Source organism: Silene latifolia, chromosome 8, assembly GCF_048544455.1.
Source record: "Silene latifolia isolate original U9 population chromosome 8, ASM4854445v1, whole genome shotgun sequence".
Classification (NCBI taxonomy): domain Eukaryota; kingdom Viridiplantae; phylum Streptophyta; class Magnoliopsida; order Caryophyllales; family Caryophyllaceae; genus Silene; species Silene latifolia.
This window is the reverse complement of record NC_133533.1, coordinates 28,846,373-28,868,001: the sequence shown is the minus strand read 5'-3', so window position 1 is coordinate 28,868,001 and position 21,629 is coordinate 28,846,373. Positions and strand designations below refer to the sequence as shown.

General features: G+C 40.3%; 2 protein-coding genes across 5 annotated transcripts; one reads left to right on the top strand and one right to left on the bottom strand.

The window, feature by feature from the left end:
• The first annotated feature begins 10,157 nt into the window (after positions 1-10,157).
• Positions 10,158-14,363, top strand: LOC141596665 (serine/threonine-protein kinase D6PKL1-like). 4 transcript variants are annotated; one of them, XM_074416882.1, is made up of 3 exons: positions 10,158-10,409; positions 11,312-12,536; positions 13,297-14,363. In XM_074416882.1, exons 2-3 carry the CDS (start codon positions 11,341-11,343, stop codon positions 14,162-14,164), a joined length of 2,064 nt encoding a protein of 687 aa, XP_074272983.1. In that variant the 5' UTR covers positions 10,158-10,409; positions 11,312-11,340; the 3' UTR covers positions 14,165-14,363. The 4 variants fall into 4 exon arrangements, with proteins under 4 accessions (XP_074272983.1, XP_074272986.1, XP_074272985.1 ...); XM_074416885.1 differs by lacking the exon at positions 10,158-10,409 and adding an exon at positions 10,442-11,002; XM_074416884.1 differs by lacking the exon at positions 10,158-10,409 and adding an exon at positions 10,442-11,077.
• Positions 14,364-15,509: 1,146 nt separating this feature from the next.
• LOC141596664 (uncharacterized) lies at positions 15,510-20,924 on the bottom strand. Its single transcript, XM_074416881.1, has 5 exons — positions 20,356-20,924; positions 17,938-18,369; positions 17,108-17,200; positions 16,516-16,655; positions 15,510-16,173 (listed from the first exon to the last, which is right to left on the bottom strand). Exons 1-5 carry the CDS (start codon positions 20,740-20,742, stop codon positions 15,732-15,734), a joined length of 1,494 nt encoding a protein of 497 aa, XP_074272982.1. The 5' UTR covers positions 20,743-20,924; the 3' UTR covers positions 15,510-15,731.
• Between the last annotated feature and the right edge of the window lie 705 nt (positions 20,925-21,629).

Sequence of the window (21,629 nt, the reverse complement as noted above, 5' to 3'; positions counted from 1 at the left end):
AAGCGAGGAAACAAAAAAACAAAAGGTTACAGACTTGGGATTTGAAGCGCCAAAAAGATGGCAGGAGAGAAGGCTCAATAATTGGCCCCCGAACAGCTAAAGCTATCCGAGACGCCGGGTGAGTCTGGTGACGACCGCCCGTCTCCCTATGCCTGTTGCTGCCCTCCGTCAGTAGCAGCAGCATCTTCGGTGGCCGGCTCAGAAGAGGGCTCGATGTTTTCAAGTGCCTTTAGCCCCTCAACCTCCTTCACCTTTGCATCATAGGCCGCCTTGGCCTCAGCCTCTGACCGCCTTCCCGCCTCCGTCTTCTCTGCGGCACGCCTCCGCAAAGATCGCCATCTCGTCCGTAAGTGGTCAAATTTATCCCACGGGAAAGAGCCCTCGGGGACGAGTCTTTTTATTGCCTCCCTGGTCGCCTCCTCGGCCTGGTCCCGGAATTGGGCGCACATTTTAGGGAGAAGATCATCTTGAAGCATTTCAATATCCTTCTCCTTTTGAGCAAGGGTAGCCTACGCGTCCCCGAGCGCCTCCGCTTTGGTTGTGGAACAGAACCTTCCACTCTTCCCACTTGGCAACCACGACGTCATAAGCGCCCTTGTACTGTCCCGCTCCTCCATCATCTTGGCGGTGGCGGCATCGCTTCCTCAACTTTGGCCCTCTCGGCCCCTAGCAGCTTCTCGCTTCCTCCACGCGCTTCTTGGCAAAAAGAGATCCGTTTAGCCTTCCCGCTTCCCCCTTTGCGGCAGAGATCAAGTTTAAGCTTTGCGATCGGTGGCGCACTTGGCCCATGGTCTTCTCCCGCTCCAAGATGTGGGCGCCGCTTGTTGGGTCCACTTGGCCAACCTCTTATATAATTTCACACCCTCTGCCACAAGCTCGGAGGAGAGAATCTTCCAGTGAGGAGTCAACGATGACATTTCACATCACCCGCCTTCTCAATAGCCTTCTCAGTCGCTTCCCTAATGCCGTTCGGTGAGAACGGCGGCTGCCGAAGGAGGATCTACAAAAATTTACACAGAGCATCCATGTCACCATGCATTGACACATCAGAAAGCCGGTCATCCGGGATGTCCAACGAACCAGCTAAATCCGAACCACAAGTTAGATCCGTACCGCATGGACCCTCTTCGTTCGAGGGTACCGGCTGAGTCGATCTTCTCCCGAACGATGGAAGCGAGACGGAGGCTCTTTTCTCTTCTTCGGAGGAGAAAGGTCCTTAGCAACGGTCACCGCCCCATCGGTGATTTCGATGACCTCCACAGCTCTCCTGAACCACCGGGTCGAAGAGGGAGGCCGGGCACGCCGCCGCCAACCTGGACGCCTTCTTTGTTCTCTTTGGCACGCTCCGAGAACCCTTGCCTGGCCGCCGCGGATCCAAAGTGACTTCACCGCTTATCCATGAGTTCGTTGGGAGACGGTCTACGATCACGCAAGTCGGCCGTAGGATCTTTGTTCAACGACCTTCCCGTCCTTGTCAAGCCCTAACCTCCGCAAGGTCCTCTCGCATGATCCCGGCCAAACCGGTCTGCAAAGAAATCAAACAAAGGTCACATAAAAGGAGTAAAACAAAGCTCAAACAAACAAAAGCATGACAGGCAAAGATGGGCCTCACACCGACCCCACTCACCCTGGCCGAGGGCCGTATGAGGCCGACATGGCAGAGAGCACTCATCCCGAAGAATAATCTGAGCCTGGGGCAGCCATCCCTTCTCAAAGATCAAACAACAGACGCTCGCCCGCTTCTCATCCTCAGTAAGAGGGACCATCGAAGCGTCCATTTTAACTTTACCCCGGGAGATACACTCCTCATACTCTTCCCGGTTCTCACACCGCAAGTAAACAGGGCTCTGGAAAGACCGAGGCAGTGGGTAGTCCTCCGGCACTTGAACATACACCCATCGCCGCCGTTGCCGTCTTTGCAAGAAGTAAGTTTGGACACGGAGACGAAGCCTGCTCCGCCGCACGCTATACCAACCAACTTTACCAGCGATTGACGGCCGTAGATGATGAAGGCGGCGGAATAAGTTGACTGTCGGGATCTCCCCCCTAAAAAGACAGAGCCACACAAAGCCAACTATCGTCCTCATGGCCAGCGGATGCAGTTGGGCCACAGCGACGTTCATAGCTTTGATGATGGCCATGACGTAATTATTCAGAGGAAACCGCAGCCCATACTCCAGGTGCCTGATGTACACGCCGGTGTGACCCGGTGGAGGGCAACAGACCGCCTGACCCTCCTTAGGGATAACGATCTTGTACCCCTCACCGAAGGAGAAATGGCCTCCGAAAAATGTCTCGCCGGAACAACTGGCGAACTTATGGGACCAAGCACGGTCAAGACCAGTCGTGCAGGCCTCGCCATGATCCGGGATAGACAGCCTCTCATCATCAGAAGGAGTCTTCTCATCCTCATCAGTATCGTCATCCTCATCCTCCCACTCCTCCAAAATTGGTGGATCGACTACGGGAGAAGGAGACCTAGGGCCCCCAAACCTTATCGGGATGGCGTCTAGTATCCCCTCCCCATCAAGACGCGACGGGAACCCTCCGGCGTGCGTGCTAGTCCGGCGTCAGCAGAAGACATAATAGCAATAATTATTTAACAAAATGAAAAGTGAAGAAATTTGTTTGTTTACCTTGAAGAAAAACACTCGCCGGAGTAACAACTCTGAAAATTAGAAGACAAAGAAGCCCTTGAAAGTTTAGAGAGAAGAAAAATTTTGGAGAATGAAATTGGTGGCCAATTTCACGGAATAACCGCCCTATTTATAGGGAAAAGCCCATAAAGAAGGACCAATCAGCGAATGCCCCCATGAAGCGTCAACCAATCAGCGTGCGGACACGTGTCGGACATGCAACCACGGGATGTCAATCGTTGCAACAGCTTGGACGTCAATCAATGCAACAATGACCAAGCGTCTTCAACACGCCCATTCATATCTCTCCGCCTATTCACCTTCCTCAACAAATTCCCAAGCATCCGTTCTCCGCCGGCCACTCGATCAACCAAGCTAGGTAGCGCCGGTAGGGGGCAATCAAAAACAACCGCACACTCAACCCTGTCTCGGCCGGCGTCACTTTCTTTTCCACATCGGATGCCCTTTACACATCCATGTGGAGGGGGATATGGTACGGCCTAAGAAAGACCAAAGCCGAGGTAAAAGAAGCCGCCGCGAAGAAGAAGCCGTCTGAAAAAATTTTTACAAATTACTTGCGCAGAGTATACGCTCAAACGTACACCCGAGCCCATACCACGGCATAGACTACGCTGGGGCAAATTGATGGGGCATATTCTCGCACCGACCGACCAAGTCAACATATTGAGCAAGGTCAAAGATATCCACAAGAAGTCAACGGCTTAGACAACTTAGCCGTCTGCCCCATCGGCTGTCGGCTGGTCTCGGCATGGCAACTTGCCAGTAGGGCACATACCCGCGTACTCATATCCAAGATCCCTCGGCGGTGAGTCAACAGGGGCCCGCCGCCTGCCATAGGTTCCTCGGTAGAGGGGTAGATCGATCTTTCCACCGCTAGCCACTTGGCCACTACGTGACAAAAGGTGAAAGTCTATAAATACTCCTCAACCTTCATTGAGGAAAAGATCCAGAACTTAACCTAAAAGACACTATTCATCTGGTATAATCTTCCTTATCTCTCTACAATATACATTCAGCCAAGTAACAACTTATCCCTTAAGTTTACTGACTTGAGCGTCGGAGTGAGTACGCTTGGCACAAAGCCAAGCCCTCAGTTCGTTCATTGTTGCAGGAGAGGCCGAGAGGAACAATTAAGGAAAGAAGGATTCAACCAAAGACGACATTTTACAAGCTACGAGTGGTAACGAATATCTGCTCTGGAATTACACCCGGGACACATACGTTGGGCTATAAGGTTTTGTATAGCCTAAGATCTTTCATCGGTTTCGGTTTCCCATTGGTAATCGGAAAGCCTATTTTGATCGACAATATTATCGTTTGATGAATCAGAATTGGAATTTGACTCGGACATTCTAATAGTTATTTTGTGAGAGTGATTTGAAAGAAGGAAAATGTATGAGTGATTTTGTTCAACAACCATATGGGGTATATATAAAATTTTTATGTAACGGCTATATTTCTAATCGAATGACTATAATCAATCCAACGGCTATATTTCTAATCTAATGGCTGTAATCAATCCAACGGCTATATTTTTAATCTAATGGTTATAATCAATCCAATGGCTATATTTCTTTCATACATATTTACAAATTATTTCAACCTGCCAAACTTGTCATAGTTGTCAACCACTCAAGTCTTTTATGAAATACAGTTTCTTTAAAAAAAAAAAGGAAAAAAAACGATGAAAATTACACCAACTATCTAGTATCCACACATTCATACTTCGTATCATCATTCATCTCTATCCAGTATCCACACATTCATATTAATCCTACCAACTATCTACCCATACTCATTCATCCCACAGACACTCTAAACCCAAAAAAAAAAAAACCAAAAAATCTCATTCATATCATCATTCATTGCTGATTTATCTCATAAATTGCTATATCATTCATAAATTTGGGTTTTATTTCGATTTGGGTTTTATTTCGATTGGTTTTCTGATTAGAGATTTCATCAATTCATTCATCCCGATTTCATTCATGCAGGTAAATTCTTGTTAAATCGTTTTCATTCATCGATTTCATTCATCCCGCTTTCTGATTTATTTTCTGATTAATAATTAATTATCGAAATTTTGTGGAAATTTTGTTGGAATTTTGTTAAATCGTTTACTTGTTACATCATTGGAAATCTTGTTGGAATTTTGTTCAATCGTTTACTTGTTACATTGTTGCAAATCTTGTTGTAATTAATAATTAATAAGCGAGTTACATCGAAATCTTGTGAAATCGTTGGAATTTCAGCTGATTGATGATTAAACCAACAATAAAAGCAGAAAATAAAAACAGATTAAATAAACTAAATATCAGACATATATTTGTCCATTAGCTTGTCCTTCAACTCTTGATCTTTCGGGTTTATATTTTGTTGGGAGAGCAATGTGTTCAACCAACCCATCTCCATTTTTGTTTTCATTTTTTGAATTCTAATTTTTTGATTTCAAAATCAGCTGCAAGCCTTTTTTGCCGAAAATCAATTTGCTCTTTCGTAGTGAGCCTATTTCTCTCCATTATTTCTCGGTCGTATGCACTTAACATAGAATCAGGCACGACCTCAGGTGCTTTTTCATTCCGCTTCTCTTTTTAGCTGCCCTCCCGTCCTTCGGGTCGGTCACTTGCGTCGACATTAAGACTAGACGGGGTTGGAACATTAACACTAGACGGGGTTCCAACATTTAGACTAGACGGGGTCCCGACATTTACACTAGAAGGGTTAGAATCCATTTCCGACCTTGACCTTTTTGAACCCGACTTAGAGTTTCCAGGGAGCTCAAATTGATGTTTTTGTAAGCTCCACTTGGGGTGACTACTCATGATTTTATCGTAAACATAAAAGTCAGGAAAATCGTTACCATTATTCACCTTTCGAAATAATTTCTGAGCTAATTGTATGTCGTCGTTGATGTTAGTGTTGCTTGCCGATGGTCGATTTAGAACTTGTGTGTAGCAACCAACCCATTTACTCACAGCTGTATTGAGTCGTTTATAGCGATTTTTCATTCCCTCAATACTCCTAATCCCAAGTTTATTTTGATTTTGATTTTCCGTACCGACTTTTTTCATAGAGCTGAAATACATCATTCCATCTTGTGATGGTTCTTTGGTTTTTTCCAAGTATTGAGTCGGTACTACACATAATCAATGCGGACATAAGAGCTTCTTCCTCCTTTTCGGTCCAAATCCGATCATCCATTTTGGAATTGGATTGATTTTTTGTGGATGCTAATGATTTTTTGTTTTTTTTTTTAACAAAAAAAGGGGGTTTCTGAGACCATCCCCAAACAAGGTCAATTGGTAGGTCATGACCTTGCTTGGGTCAAGTTAATTACAAATTGAGAGGATGATTAGGATGACCCAAGGAGAGAAGGTCAATTTGTGACCTAAGGTAGAGTAAATTGACCCATCAATTGACCCTCCATGTGTCACAATTTTATTAGTTACAACATTTAAAACCAAAAAAAAAATTAAAAACTAAATAAAGTGGAAGTAAGAGAGAGGTTTTGGTGGGGTAGTGAATATGGTAAATGATTGGAAATGTTGGAAATTGGAAAAATGATTAGGTTGGTGACCTAGGTCGTGACCTTCTGCCTGGGAGGGTGAAAGTGGGTCAAGATTAATAAGGTGTGATTAAGAGAAAAAATTCCGATTGACCCGATTAAGTCGGCCTTTTGCTTGGGGATGGTCTGATACAAATTCTTGAGTTTGAAGTTCGGACAACAAGATTTTATTTCCAAAAATATCGATATTTTGATTCTTTTGGCTATCCGAAATTAATTCCGTAAAAGTGGGAATTGGAGTACTTTGATTTAAATCGAAATTTTGAGAGTCTTGATATGTTGAATAATCGTCAATAGCATAACTTGAAAAATAAAACTCGTTTAAATCCATAATATATTTGAAAATTGAGAATTATATAAGTGTTTGAGTTATATTTTTTTTATGTTTGTAATTTATTTTAGGTAGGAGATTAAAAATATTACTGATTTGCATTTTTTACTTCTAGTTTTATACTGTTTTTTACATTTATTTTTACTACACAATTAATATTTATGGTTGTATGGTAGGAGTTGAGAGAATTATGGATGAAAAAATTAAAGAGGACTTGGGAAAACGGAAGGAAATTGGCGAAAAGAAAAGCAAGGAAGAAAGGCAACAGCCTGTATGCAGCAGAACAACAGAAAAGGGAGCTGCACTTTTTTTTGTACTTTTTTTATTTTTTTGATTTTTTAATGTTGTAAATCAATAGAAATACGCCACGTGTAAGGTCACCAACTTTTAACAAGTTCTCTACTCAGGGTCATGGGTTGCTCCTGAGTTATTCAAGATCACCAAAATCATGTTGTTAATCCTAGTTTAAAGAGTCATTAGCGTGATCCGACAAGGTCACGACCCAGTCGGTGACCTTGCTTGGGGATGGTCTTAGGACTACTCCAGCGACCGTCTTCAAAATATCAAGTTAAATTTATAATTTTGATTGTTAATTTCAAACCTTTTTGTTCGACAATCGACTTCAAAATTTCAAATTTTCTTTTGTAATTTATATTGTTAATTTCAAATTTACTTTGAAGAATTTGATTTAAATATTTAATAATTTTGTTTTCTAAAATTTTGTTGTCAATTTGTGTTGTGAATATTTTTTTTGTTCAAATTTGTGTTGTGAATATTGATAACTTGGTAATTCCACTCCTATCAATTGAGAAATCTTGTTGTTTAAGTTAATGAGAATGGTGTATTGAAACATTTCAAAACGTGAAATCTTGTCAAATGTCGTAAAGTTATCTTTAGTATATCTAATTTTTTTGATATCGGGTTGACCTGTGCCTTGAGCGGGCTGCGGCACGGGTTTGGATCAGTGGGCCCGGCACGGCACGACCCGAGGAGCCCAATATCCATGCCTAGCCGGGCCAATTTTGGAGGAAGGCACGACGGGCCGGCACGCGGGCAGACCCAACACGGCTATTGTCTACTCTAGTCATGACCTGACAATTAACCTTTCTTGGACATGGTAATAAATTTGGAGCTCAATTTCTCTCAATTTCCTAAAAAGAAATGGAGAGGCAAGTTCTTATCAAGGGTCCGGATCGCATTTTGACAATATCTAACGGTTCTAAATTTACGCATAAAAATAAAGGAAAATGAGAATAAAAGAGGAAATTATTATTTAAAGAGATTGAGAGAGGAAATGGAGAGGATCCATTTCCATAAATTTGTACCCTGTCATATTTTGAGAATGTGAGAATTGAGATAATGAGGTTTGAATTGAGTATGGATCCTCTCCATTTCCTAAAAGAAATGGAGAGTCCATTTTCCTCTCACAATGTAATATTATATTACATTTCTCTCTTTAGTGCTTTTATTTATCATGATAAAACCCGAATAGTTGGATCGTCACCAAATGAAATCTTATCCATTAAAAAGAAATGGTTTAGGAAATGGAGAATGTACTCAATACTCATTGGTTTGAATTAGTAGTAAAATACTATGAATCCAATCATTTGAATCACCAACTAACTCTATTGTGTTTCATGGGACTTGATTATCGTGACCACTTATAATTGTCAATTAAGACCCACCCCATTATTTTAATCTAACACTTAACTAGTAGTAATTGCATTATTCCACTCAATTTCCTCTTCAGTTTCTAGGATCATGGTGTGACAAAAAAATTTTATTGGGTTGTTAAAATAAATAAACTTCTAAAATAAAAAAAAATTTGTTCTTAAATTAACAAACTTGGTTCGAAAATAAAAACCAAATTCTTTTAAAAAACAATTGGTCTCCCTTGTGACGGGTTACCATTTGTGACGGATATTTTGTGAGATAAAATGGTAACAAAATGGGTTAGTGGAGAAAGGGGAAATTGTTTAATGAATAGTGTTGCGAGAGAGAGAAAAAAGTGGATGCATTTGTGAAATAAAATGGTATCCGTCTTCAGCTTGTGACGGATATGTCATGTCTTCAATGAGAATTTGTGTTTAAAAAATAAGAAAAAATTATAAGTCCCAATGCAAAATTAACCAATTTATTAGAACAAAATTGTGCCCAAAAATACAAATCTCACATCCATTATTTTCTTCTGCAAATTTTTGGGAGAAACATCCATTCTGATTTATTTAATACAGACAAAGTCTGAGCATGAAAAGATGTGTAGCTCAAACAAGGAGCAGAAATGGGGCTTCATGTACCCCACATTAAAGCCAAAAAGAAATTCAATATGAAAAATAATGAATTGGACATTCTTCTTCTCTTTCTTTTCTTTCGCACGATTTATTAAAGGCGGGCATATTTGTCTGAAGCTGAAAACGAGTTAAGTAATAATCAAGTGAGTAGATAAGATAAAAATAGAATGCTACAGATTGCCTAGGGAGTAACATTCTGTTTTTGTCTTATCTACCCACTTGAGTATTACTTGACCCGTCTTTAATTTGCGACGAATATGTCAATGAGAATTTGTGCAAGTTTTATTTCTAAATTGATTAATTAAACACGGTTGTAATTTATTACGAAAATATTCCTAGTAAATACGAGTGAGTAGTTCTATAGTTAAAATAATAATATCTTATATTATAAAATGGTTTATAGGATAATTATCGTTAAGATTTGTTGGTGTCTTTATTTACAAAAATTTTCATTTTAGATGGCGTATTCCGTTTGAAGTTCGAAGGCAGGACCATCGTCTAAAACTTTCAGACCAAATATGCCGTCTTACTCTTAAGTGAGACCTAATGGTTCATTTATTACAGAATATTTCTAACGGAAAATTCACGTGGTATCCCTAACCTTTACCACTTTGCGCATGGTACCTAATATTTTAAGTTTGTATACATAATACCCTCCATGTTTGATTTTCATGCCCAATATGTCATTTTTGTCGCTATAAAAACATTCAATTGAGCATAACTCGTAGATCGGAATTCAGATTCGGCAAAATCTTTTTTCTAAAACAATTATCTTGCCATAATATACGATCTGAGAAAAAAATTGTCGACCGACATTATGTACGTTTTTTTTTTTATCGAAAATCTCAAATCAACCATATCTTCGATTTTAAATTTTCGAATGACCATTTTCGTTTTATCAATCTGTAGATCTTGAAGAGATCATCAATTTGGAAAAAAAAATTAGTCAATTCCGATTTCTGGTTTATGATTTATGCTCAATTGAAAATTTTAAGAACGATAAAAATGGCACGTTGTGCTTGAAAATCAAATCTCAAGGATATCACGTCACAAAACTTAAAAAGTTGGGTATTAAAAAAAATGACAAGTTAAGTCTGCACGTGAATAAACCATCTTCGACGAAATAGGTTGTCCGAGTAGCATTCCTTTTAGGCCCGTTTTTCGGTGTCGTGACCTGACCTCTATTTGTTTTAAGATACACCAATCCTCTCACTAATTAATCAAGTCATGATAAAGACTAACTAATATTTCTAATAAACTGGATAGTGGATAGGCCATCGTAAGTCTTCGGACAAATAGGCCGTCTGAGTAGCATTCCTTTTTATGCTGTCTTCATTTATTTCTCATAGACCCAAACAATACAGGAAACAACTGTATTTTATTTATTTAAACACCTGACTGTTTCTCTCTCTAACTACTCTTCCTCTATCTCTCTCTAACTCTCTTCATTTTCTGGATTCTTCTGCCAATTTTGTTGTTGCAGGATTTTCATTTAAGTGGAAATAGTGGCACATTCAATTTCAGGGTGTTTTGACGACAATTTGAATCATTTCTGATATTTATATGTATGCCCACTTCACTAACCCACTTCTCTCCTCCGTCTCAATCATTTGTTTACGTTTTTTTTCCTTCACAACGTTATTTTATTTTGCCCATTAAACTTACATGCTTGATAATTACTAATTTTGTTAAGTTAGTGCTTTGCTAGATGCATTTTTTCTTGTTTTTGTTTATCTTGGGTCATTCGGAACAACCTATTTGTGTTGTTAGCACTAGGATAAGACTGCATACATCCGACCTAGTCGTTAAGGGACTGTGGTAATGTTGTTATTGGATTGCAGAAATGCAGAAATTTAGAAGTTAATTGAGTTGGGTTTTGTTAATACTTTTGAATATTTGCCTGTGTTCTAATAATATACCCAAAGAATCTAACTTTTCTTATTTTTGGGAATTCTGGGTATTTGCCTTTAAATTTTAGCATCTTTTTCCTTGTTTTCTTTTGGTGTATTTTTCCTTTTGTACTGTATGTCTGTATTGCATTCATATTATAGCCCTCCGTCCCTGTCAATAGTTTACGTATTCCTTTTCTGGGTGTACCAATGATGATTGCTCTACTCAAGTTTCAATATTATACTGTTTAGTGATGATTGCTACTCAAGTTAAGTATTTCATTGTCCCTCATCTTTATACTGCTTTAATCAGTGCACCTTTGTAGGGTATGTATGTCCTGATTGTAAGTTGACTACTTTTCCTTCATCCTTTCTTTCTTTCTGGTTGATAGTATTTATGTCTGGTTAGTGCTTCCTCTTGCTTTTACCACCATAATGACTCGCATTCTCTTGTTTGAAACCATACTGATATAATTTCAGATTGACGTAAAAGCGGAAACTGTATTCTGTTGTTGCAAGATCATAAGTTATTTCTGCTAGCAAATTGTAATCCCATTTGCTGTGGTTATTTGTGACAGGAGATATTTGTGAAGATATCTGTGATGATATGGAGAGAATTGTAGACCGGAAGTCACGTCCATCAAACCCAGCTTCTGCTAGTCTTATAGTCGGGAATAAGGTTATTTCTGCAAGAGAGCAGTTAGATCGATCTAAAGAACGAGACTTCAAGGACCTAGATTTTCCCGTGCCTACAAGGCCATGGGAGGGGAAAACCTTCTTGCAGGAACAAGATGAGCAGATGTTGGATGTTATCACATCAAATCGTAGTGATGATTCTATTGATGATGGCAGATCGAGTTCCTTTTCGGGTGCTAGTCATCCTCCAGAGCCTGTTGATACAGATCTGATGAGACAAGTGTATGTTCCTATGGGTCCAAAGAATCCAGATTCCGGGTATTTGGTGAAGAGCATGTCTCATAAAGGCCCTTTTCTCGACGATCTTTCACTCCGAGTCCCTCTCAACTTGGTGGAGAAACCAAATGATTTTAATTCTATTTCATCGCCATTTCTAGTTTCTCGAGCATCACAAAATACTGAAGCATCTCTCCTTCCCGAGTCCGATGAGAAGGAATGTGTTTGGGATACTTCTGTTCCTCCAAGCCCTCTTAGTAGTATCGATAGTACTAGTGTAGTAAGATCTATGAGCATAGCTAATAGTTGTGCAAGCACATATAGAAGTGATGGGGTTGTAAGTGATGGAATGTTAAGCATTGAAAAACACTTTGAGTATACTAAATTTGGCATTAGAGGAGACTTGCTTGAAAGCGCAAAAACTAGCATGAGTCGTGTAAGCGATAGTAGTGGTCTTAGTGATGATAGTAACTGGAGTAACCTTACTGGAAGTGCTAATAAGCCGCACAAAGGGAATGATCCTAGATGGAAGGCTATTCTTGCCATTAGGTGTCGGGATGGAATGATGGGTATGAGTCATTTCAGGCTACTCAAACGGTTAGGATGTGGGGACATCGGGAGTGTGTATCTTTCTGAGCTAAGTGGCACGCGTTGTTACTTTGCTATGAAAGTAATGGATAAATCATCTCTTGCTTCTAGGAAAAAGTTAATTAGAGCTCAAACAGAAAGGGAGATTTTGCAGCTTCTTGATCACCCATTTCTACCAACTTTGTATACTCATTTTGAGACCGACAGGTTCTCTTGTTTAGTAATGGAGTACTGTCCTGGAGGCGATCTTCATTTTTTAAGACAACGGCAGCCCGGAAAACATTTCTCAGAGTATGCAGCACGGTATGCTTCATCAGTCATCATTCAATTTTGTACAGTCGTGAACTATATTTATGTTTTCAAATGATGTGGTTATAATGCTTGTGAAAAATCATGACATTCTATTTATTTTCTCGCACCACCTAGACGGCTAGACCTGGTAAATAGGGCATCTAGGTCGGGTGGTTATGAGCCTTCTGACTTTATGAGTCAAGTCTTTATGATGTAAGTAGGGTCATTTTGGATTGTATTTAGATTTTTGTCAGTTGTTATGTAAATAAAGTTAGATGCAATTTCAAGGTAGATATTTCGGGTGCTTTTGTTTCAACTCGTAGTGGCGGACATTTTTTAGTCAAGTGGTTTTTGTTCAGGTAATTGAGATAGGAATATTGAGCCATCTGAGTTCAGGTCATATCAGGTAAATTTGGGTTTTGGGTCATTTTCCCTTTGTTCCCCGACTCTCAGGTAGAGTCAGCTTCAATGCTGTTCCTCTTTGTCTCAATTTCGGCGTCTTCCTCTTAAATTTCGAGTAGAAACACCTCCCGATGGTCTTGGTGCATTTGCTGTCGAAGTTAAGTATGAACCAGATGTTTAACTGTGTTGGCAACAGTGACCAAGTTTCAATGGTTGTTTACGCATATCCGAGGGACTATTTCAGGATAAACCATCCTATTTTGCATATCTCATCTTGAATATGATGCTTTGTGATCTGTACTTGATCAGAATGGTTGAAGTAAAGTTTCGCTCTCATTAGTCCTTACCCTTTATTTTTTAACCCAAGCAGGTTTTATGCGGCTGAAGTCTTATTGGCACTAGAATATCTTCACATGCTTGGAGTTGTATACCGAGACCTGAAACCAGAAAATGTCTTAGTCCGTGATGATGGCCATATAATGCTCTCAGATTTCGACCTTTCTTTGCGATGCACTGTCTCACCAACCCTTGTAAGAACTTCCAATGATTCTGGCTCGGGAAATACATTTTGTGTGCAACCAGCTTGTATTGAGCCCTCAACCGTTTGTATCCAACCGTCATGTCTCCTTCCTAGAATATTCTCCAAGAAAAGCAAGAAAAAGATGCCACATCCCAAAAATGATCCCGGGTTTCTGTCCAGAACTTTGCCTGAGCTCGTTGCTGAACCGACCCAAGCTCGATCCATGTCATTTGTTGGGACCCATGAATACCTAGCCCCCGAAATCATCAAGGGAGAAGGCCATGGTAGTGCCGTTGATTGGTGGACATTCGGTGTTTTCTTGCACGAACTCTTATACGGTAAAACTCCATTTAAAGGCTCAGGCAATCGCGCTACTCTCTTCAATGTGGTCGGGCAACAACTGAAATTTCCGGATTCTCCCCCAACGAGCTATGCAAGCCGAGATTTGATACGGGGTTTATTGGTCAAAGAGCCACAAAATCGTCTTGGAGTGAAAAGGGGTGCAACTGAGATCAAACAACACCCGTTCTTCGAAGGAGTTAATTGGGCCTTGATACGGTGTAGTACACCACCTGAGATACCACAACCTGTCGAAATGGAATTGCCTGGTAAGTTTGGCGTGGCTGACACGATGGGCGTCGATACTGTCAGCAAAAGGATGCCTAGCAATGACACAAAGTCGGGTGGCGGTAAATACTTGGACTTTGAATTCTTTTAGCATTACCTGTGTGCCATTGTGATGGAGTATATCATTCTATAGTCCTCTGAAAATGTGAAGGTAATGTTTTGTCTTTGCATTCGAATTCTAAATTAGGAATGTTCCACTTCAAACTTCAATTCATCTGGAAATCTATATATTTTTGTCGGTTAGATAATATTTCATCTCATCCCCGACTATATGAATGCTGGTAGTTGCTTAACTGTTCTCTGGCCTTCGGTAGACTATATTTCCGCATACAGATTCCCAGCCCCGTTTTACGTATCACCTGTCTTTATGTTATTCAACGTCATTGCGCATGTCGCCTCTACTGCTTTACTTTGCTCCAACATCTCATCTTCTACTCACCTTCGGCAAGCTTGGAGTTCAATTTTCTTTCCGGCTAGAGGCTTAAGTGTCCAATACATGTCTGTCATCAGGCCCGGTGTTGGTATACCCTAACCCGATCACCGTGTAGTTGGCGTAATACTTCTTATCGATACCTCTTAGCTATGAAGCTTTCTTCTCAAGCTCACAAGAATTTTCGGCTGTCTTTCCGGTCTTCAATTCTTCAGTTTGCTTTAATGAACTTATGCGAAGAAAAATACAAAGCTTTTGATGGCATCCTAAGCCACCGGCAAGGGCGAACTTCCACGCTTCCACAAAGGAAATTGCATTCGGAGGCTCTCTTAGTTGCAATTACTCTAAAGCATTCTTGATACTCATTCATCTAATAAGATTTGTGACAAGTTACAGTATTTATTCTTTTTTATATTTATTTTCTTTAGTTTAAATTTTTTTCAATTCAGCTGTTTTTAGTGGAAGAAAAGAAGAGTGAAGGCTGAATGGGTGTAAACGAGACGAGCTGAGCTCGAGCTTGGGTGGGCTCAGACTCAGCTCGAATTTTTTAGCTCGAGCTCGGCTCGGCTCAAAGCTCGTCGAGCCTAAAAATTTGAGGTTCGAGCTCAGCTCGGGAAAAGCTCGAGCTCGGCTCGAGTTCAAATCGAGCTTGTTTTGTCATTATATATTTTCACTTTCTCACCTTTTAAATCTAATTAATTATAAATATTTTTGAAAAACAACTAAATTATAAAATATTAAAAAAATATTATATCATAATATACTTATATAAATGTCTAAATAACATATAATTTGAAATAAACATAATACTACAACATAAAGATTATACAAAAAAAAATTATAAATGAGCCTAAACGAGCTTCCGAGCCGAGCCTTGCTGAGCTCGTATTTAGCCAAACTCGGCTCGAGCTCGTTTTGACCGAGCCGATTCCGAGGGCTCTACGAGCCGGCTCATATCATTGACAGCCCTAAGCAAAGCGGAAACGTAAATGGGAAAATTGATGGCTGAATGTAATTTGTCAACTTCGTATAACACGACCCTTTTACGTTACATAGCATGGCATATGGTAGCATCATGAGTTATGGTAAATTGTGGGAAATGCAAAGCTAGAACGGCGAACTTTCATTTCAATAACAAGGCAAGACCGCAAGAAAGGCAACCTATCCTATAAAATTACGTTATGAACACAAATATACACAAGATGAACAGATTTCACAAACAGAACATCTACAAAGAGGCAGGATCTGTCCACCTACGCTTTATCTCGGTCTTCGACCGTACCTCCCTAAGCTTCCCGTCAGTTTCATAATCTCTTTCCATGACGAGGTTAATCCCTTCATCAGAGTACCACCCTACTCCAATGCACAGAATCCCATCCTTACTGACATCAACGTAGGAAGTAACCCCACCCGGGAGCCAAAGAACGGTCACATCCTGCAAATCCACCATCTCTTCTTCCCCAAAGTAGGAGGGGTTTTCGGGCAAGCTTCTCTTTTTCATTGTCTCCATGCAAAGGTAGACATAAGGGGGTCCATCGCCTTCTTGTGTTGCCATGTCATCGCCATAGATTGGTGAGGCACTCATCTCAAAGACTTTCCATGGTCCAGTCAACTCTGATGCGCGAGTTCTCTTTCGCTGAGAAAACGGCTTCATATCGAGCTCAACTTCACTGGTTCAACAAGTTTGGGTTGAGAACATGTTACATGACATGATATGGGAAACGTTGAATTTATGTACAAAAGTCGAGTGTGTGTGGATACGGGTGCAGCGATATATCTAGAGACTAAGGGAGTGCCCAGGGGAACCCATGTGATGAGCATAGTTTCATAGAGAGGGAGAGCAACAAGATTGTAAACCATGTGGCAAGTTTAACAAGGAAGGTGGAGAATTCAGACTCCGGTAAATTTGAATTGTTGTCCTCAGTTCTTGGAACAGTATTTGACGATGGTATTATATTCAGCGGTAAGTGTAGTGGATTAGTGGATATGGAAATTGGAAAAGGTAAGAATACCTGTCTTCATCGATATTAGCAGGACCGACCCATTGTTCTTCATAAACAGCAACCCTTAATATCTGGATGTCAGCACCACCGTTACTAAATTCTATTGTATGCACAATTCGTAATCTCTTGTGGCAGCCCTTCACCAAGCACTATGAACAAGAAAGATAAGACAACCAATCAGATGAATGCTATGAAACTATTAAAGCGAAGCATGGTAGACGTAAATATATAATGATGATAACAACTAATGCCAACCAAACACCTCCTAAATGAATTCACATACTTTGGAAGACAACAATAAAAAACGACCATGTGAATTCACGGAAATGTTCGAATGGCATATTGTGAACATCGATTAGAGAAGCCACTTCCCGGTAGGAAGTACTTGAAACATATACATACTACTAAGTATTCCTTGCAAAGAGTAAGCATAATAATCAAAGTATTAAAGTAAGACAAGAAGTGTACTAGTTGAGGAATGAGTTCATTAAAAGTGTTCTAAAATGATCAGATAGAACAGAAATTGAAGATATTGAGTATACAACACTCTCAAATGCCCGGTTTCAAAAAAGCAAAGCATAGATAAGAAAAAGAAACCTACTTGTTCAAACTTATATGTTGGAGAGAGATAGTAGTTGGAGTCATCAACTTCAGCAACAGGAATGTCAACTGGTCCTCTAGAATAAGATCCGTCCTGCAAGAAATTTAGATCTACTAATTGATTTGGTGAGTTGTCAAGGAAAACTGTAAATAGACTTTTCCCATATACATATAAACAATTAACAAACCATGTGTGTGTGTGTGTGTTTCTAAAGTTGAAAAGATTGGCACCTCACCGCAGCACGTATGGCGGTATGGGCCGTCATATAGCTTTCACAGTAGTAGCTACAATTTCACATAATTTACTCGAGAGAAGTTAAGATCTCTGGCTACCAGCCAGCTTCGTTTTTGCTCAGGTTTTTGCCACAAAGGTTACTACATGACACTCATGCAATTTCTGCCCTGTTGAAACTCGGTTCCGGAATTTATACATCATGGACAAAAATTTAAGGTGGCTAGGAAGTTATATGACAGTTTACTTCAAAGTTTGAAATCTCCACTTGGTGGACTTTATGTTTTATCTCACTTCAGTTTCGGCTTTCCACAATACAACATGGCAACATAAAGAAAGATTGACCACCGTTAGCAATCACAAAGCCCGCAACCAAGTAGTAACAGGAGGATTAGTGCATAAATTGTAAGAGCCACTTCAGTAACCAACTATACAAACAAACTTATAAAAGGCACAAGTCATGAGAATTGTCAATGTAGGATACTATGATCTTGTCATAATACAATACAATGTGGTGATGCTACTAAGTTGCAGATGAATATCAACGAGTAGAAGAAAAAATATTCGACTTAATAAAAGTATAGAAAATGATAACATACCTCAAAGAAAACAAGGCCAGGCTCCATCCCCATTATATCCTCTTCCATCACATCACTCTTCTCAAAGTTGAATGACTCAAACTTAGGCATGGTATGGTTTGTTCTATGACCCTTTCCTTTCACAATAGAGTTAATATGTTCACGTTTTCCTTCGCCATTTTCACCGCTATTGTCACCACTTTCTTGTCGTTTCTCACCGTATGGGTTTAAAGTAACCCAGTTAATTTTCCTCTGGATTTGAGACGACTTCCCATCCGAACCTGCAGCTTGTAGATGTGAAAGAATGTAGCAATCATAAAGATACTCATTGTTGCTTCCTGCTTCAACTGGCTCCATTTCAGCAGTAGTTGGCGAAAATACCGCTCCAACTCCTTTCCATATCCCACTTACACTACTCACAAAAGTGTTCCATAATGGTCTTATGACAGGTTCCTATGAGAAATTTATCTCCTCGTCATATGTTGGTAAAAATGTAATAAAGCATACACAAATTGCATAATACACCAAAGTTTACTTACATCAGGAGACATATCTCCTCATCATACTTCAAAACTCATTTGGAAGTAATTACTAAGCCAAGACAAGAATTGTAACCTTTTTTTTATTGCCAGTTTTCAGAAACTCCACACACCAGAAATTTCTTCTAATATCATGGAGACATCAGACATGGAGTATATGACATATGCTACAAGTCCACGACAATATGGATCCCTTATATGGACAGATTTCTTTTAATAGCATGTACTTCTATATACTACAAGTCAATTCCATTATATGGATTCCTGCCATTGTAATGGCGATTACGCTCTAGCGAGTATAACCTTTAATCCTAATAATCACTCAAGCTAACGAACACCTTCAACAACGTTTTGACAAAACTGAGTAAACTGACAGTATATTGTAAATCCCAACAATTAGCCCTCAATCATCCTTCTTTAGCATTAGAAGGCAACAAGACAAACACCTTTTGAATATCTATAACCTATGCCGTTTTCCCTCTCATACTAAATCATATCATATCATTAGATAACAAAATACCAAACAAATTGTTATCCATCAAGCATATGTCTACTAATTCTCCAACACAGCTTACAAACACCATCCAACATTCCTACCAAAATGTCGAGTACAATTCATAGAGATAATTAACACACTACAAATAAACTCTTCGTCCCAATCATTTATTTACCTTCTTTTCCGGACATAGTTAGACAAATGATTGGGACAGAGAGAAAGATTAACTGATTACGTCTAGCAAAGTGCACCAAGGGTGAGTTTCTAAGGCCTCCCTCCATGATAACAACTCGCCTCAATACCTTACAAACTCACTCTAACTAGCGGTGAGCCGGAGTGACGGACCCCAAGTTAAAACATACATCCCACCTCAATTATTTGTTTACGTTTGGTTAAATAATAATTAGATTCTCATTGCAATTGTCGTACCTGAGTTTGCAAAACATTTTCAACTTCCATCAACATAGAACCAGAAACAATAAAATTCTCACCCTTAACAGACTTCTTAACTCTCTTTCCAAATTTACCCTTGTTATTATTCTTAACCGGTTTTAAAATGACAAATTTCTTGTAGTAGAATGTATATTCTACAAGTAAACTCCGTTAAATGGATCCCTGCCATTGTAATTGTAGTGGCAAATAAACTCGAGTAATCGACCAAATATAGCCTTCAACTCATACGGAGTATTAATTAGTAATTACTGGCTAGATTGGCGTCGATACAAACCAAGTACTTCGGCATAATTGACAGTAATTCAGCCTATTGAAAATCACAACAAATGGCCCTCAATTAACCGTTTTTAGCATGGTAAGAGAACAAGATCAATCACCGAGATACTGAAAATGTAGGCGGATTTCCTCTAAATAAATCATGAACACCGCAAGACTACAAAATTACCAAAAAAAATCGAATATAAATACTCCCTCTGTCCCGGTCATTTGTTGTCTTATTCCATTTTTGGGTGTCTCAGTTAATTGTTGTCCTTTCTATTTTAAGAATGAACTTAATGAGCAATTTGATCCTTCACACACAATTTGGTACAATTGTCATTTAGTAATTGGCGCCCTTCTCTTTTCTTGGTCTTTGTGCCAAAACCAAAGGACAACAATTGACCGGGACGGGGAGTACACAATTTCATAGAGCAAATTTCCACTCTACAAATATAACTGATCAAGTACCAACTAGCTGTAGCGGAGCCAGCATTCGAAGTTTCTAACTTTCTAAGGCCTCCACGATAACATCCCTCAATACCAACTAGCTGTAGCGGAGCCAGCATTCGAAGTTATAAACATAAATTGGAAATTAAAGGTACTAGGCCCCGTTCTTTTGTACTTTAATTTCCGTAATTCAGTTCAGTTCAGACAATTTCAGTTGTAAAAAATAGAAACTTTTCATAAGATTACCTGAGTTTGCAGAACATTTTCGACTTCCATCAACATAGAACCAGAAACAATAAAATTGTCACCCTTACCAAATTTCTTAACTCTTTTTCCAAATTTACCCTTGTTGTTGTTCTTCCGTCTCTTTGACTTTTCTTTCTCCTCCACCGCCTTCGCCATCTCATTGTCTATGCTCCATACATTATCTTTTCCCTTGGCTTTAACCACCGCTTTATTCACTCTCTCTCCGCCGACATTAGGGTTAGGGTTAGGGTTCCGGCAGGAAATCGTAAGAGAGGAGTTCGGGCGGGAGAGATACGGCGGCGGACGGTGGTTGAAGCGGTGGTGGTGGTGAGGTGTGATTATGGCGAGGTGGTTGCAAGTGTCGAGGAATTTGACCGGAGTTTGCATGGCGGCGGTGGCGGTGAAGAGAGAAATATGCCGGCCGGCGAGGATTTGTTTATTTTGGTAATTGAAATTGGATTTTTGAAAATGGAGTCTGATTTCGGAGAGGAAGTGTCTCGTGTTTCTGGGGGGCGATGGGTTACGGTCCGATACTTTGATCGGAATGTAAAGCGTAATTTTGGGAACAATTAATGTCACTTTAGACAGATATATCTCATTAAAGTATAAATTGGTCAAATATATCATCACTTACATAACAAGACAAAGCGTGACATCCTACTTAGGGGGCGTTTGGTTGGGGGGAATAAGGAAGGGGAAAGAGAATAAAAATGGTTGATTTCTTTTGTTGTTGTTTGTTTGACACAAAGAAAGGGTAACCCATGCCCCCCTACCCCCAAAACCATTCTCATCTTTGCCCCTCCCCCCATAATCCCTTCTTCCTCTTACTCCCTATTTTCACCACTCCCACCAACACCCTCTCACACCGGCAACCACTGCCACCTACATCCTACACCCACCACACCGACACAACCACCACCAGGGACGCCGCCTGCCCACGCTACCCCATATCCTCAACCACTAAACACCACACCAACACCTTCAGTAACTCTCCCACCCCACCAACCACCACCAACACCTTCCTCGGCCACACCACTGCAACCGCCCGACGCCGGCCACACCAGATCTGTGTTTTAAGCGGTGGGGGAGGGGTTTTCGAAGGGTTGTGGTGGAATTTTTTAGAATGAATAAGGTGTTTTGGGTCAGGATTGTGGTGTTTGTTGAGGGCGTGGGGCGCGGTGATTAGGTTCGTCGTGGGGTACCGTGAGGAAGATCGTCGGCGCCGCTACTTGTGGTGGTGTCGGTGTAGATAATGGTGGCAGGTGGTGGGTAAT

Bases quoted from the DNA above. Each gene is read 5' to 3' on its own strand.
- LOC141596665 (XM_074416882.1), top strand. From the start codon at position 11,341: ATGGAGAGAATTGTAGACCGGAAGTCACGTCCATCAAACCCAGCTTCT. The intron at 12,537-13,296 runs GTATGCTTCATC...TAACCCAAGCAG, and splicing joins TTCTCAGAGTATGCAGCACG to GTTTTATGCGGCTGAAGTCT.
- LOC141596664 (XM_074416881.1), bottom strand. From the start codon at position 20,742: ATGCAAACTCCGGTCAAATTCCTCGACACTTGCAACCACCTCGCCATA. The intron at 17,201-17,937 runs GTATGTTATCAT...AATTTCTTGCAG, and splicing joins CTGGCCTTGTTTTCTTTGAG to GACGGATCTTATTCTAGAGG. The intron at 16,656-17,107 runs GTAGGTTTCTTT...TCTTGTTCATAG, and splicing joins CAACATATAAGTTTGAACAA to TGCTTGGTGAAGGGCTGCCA.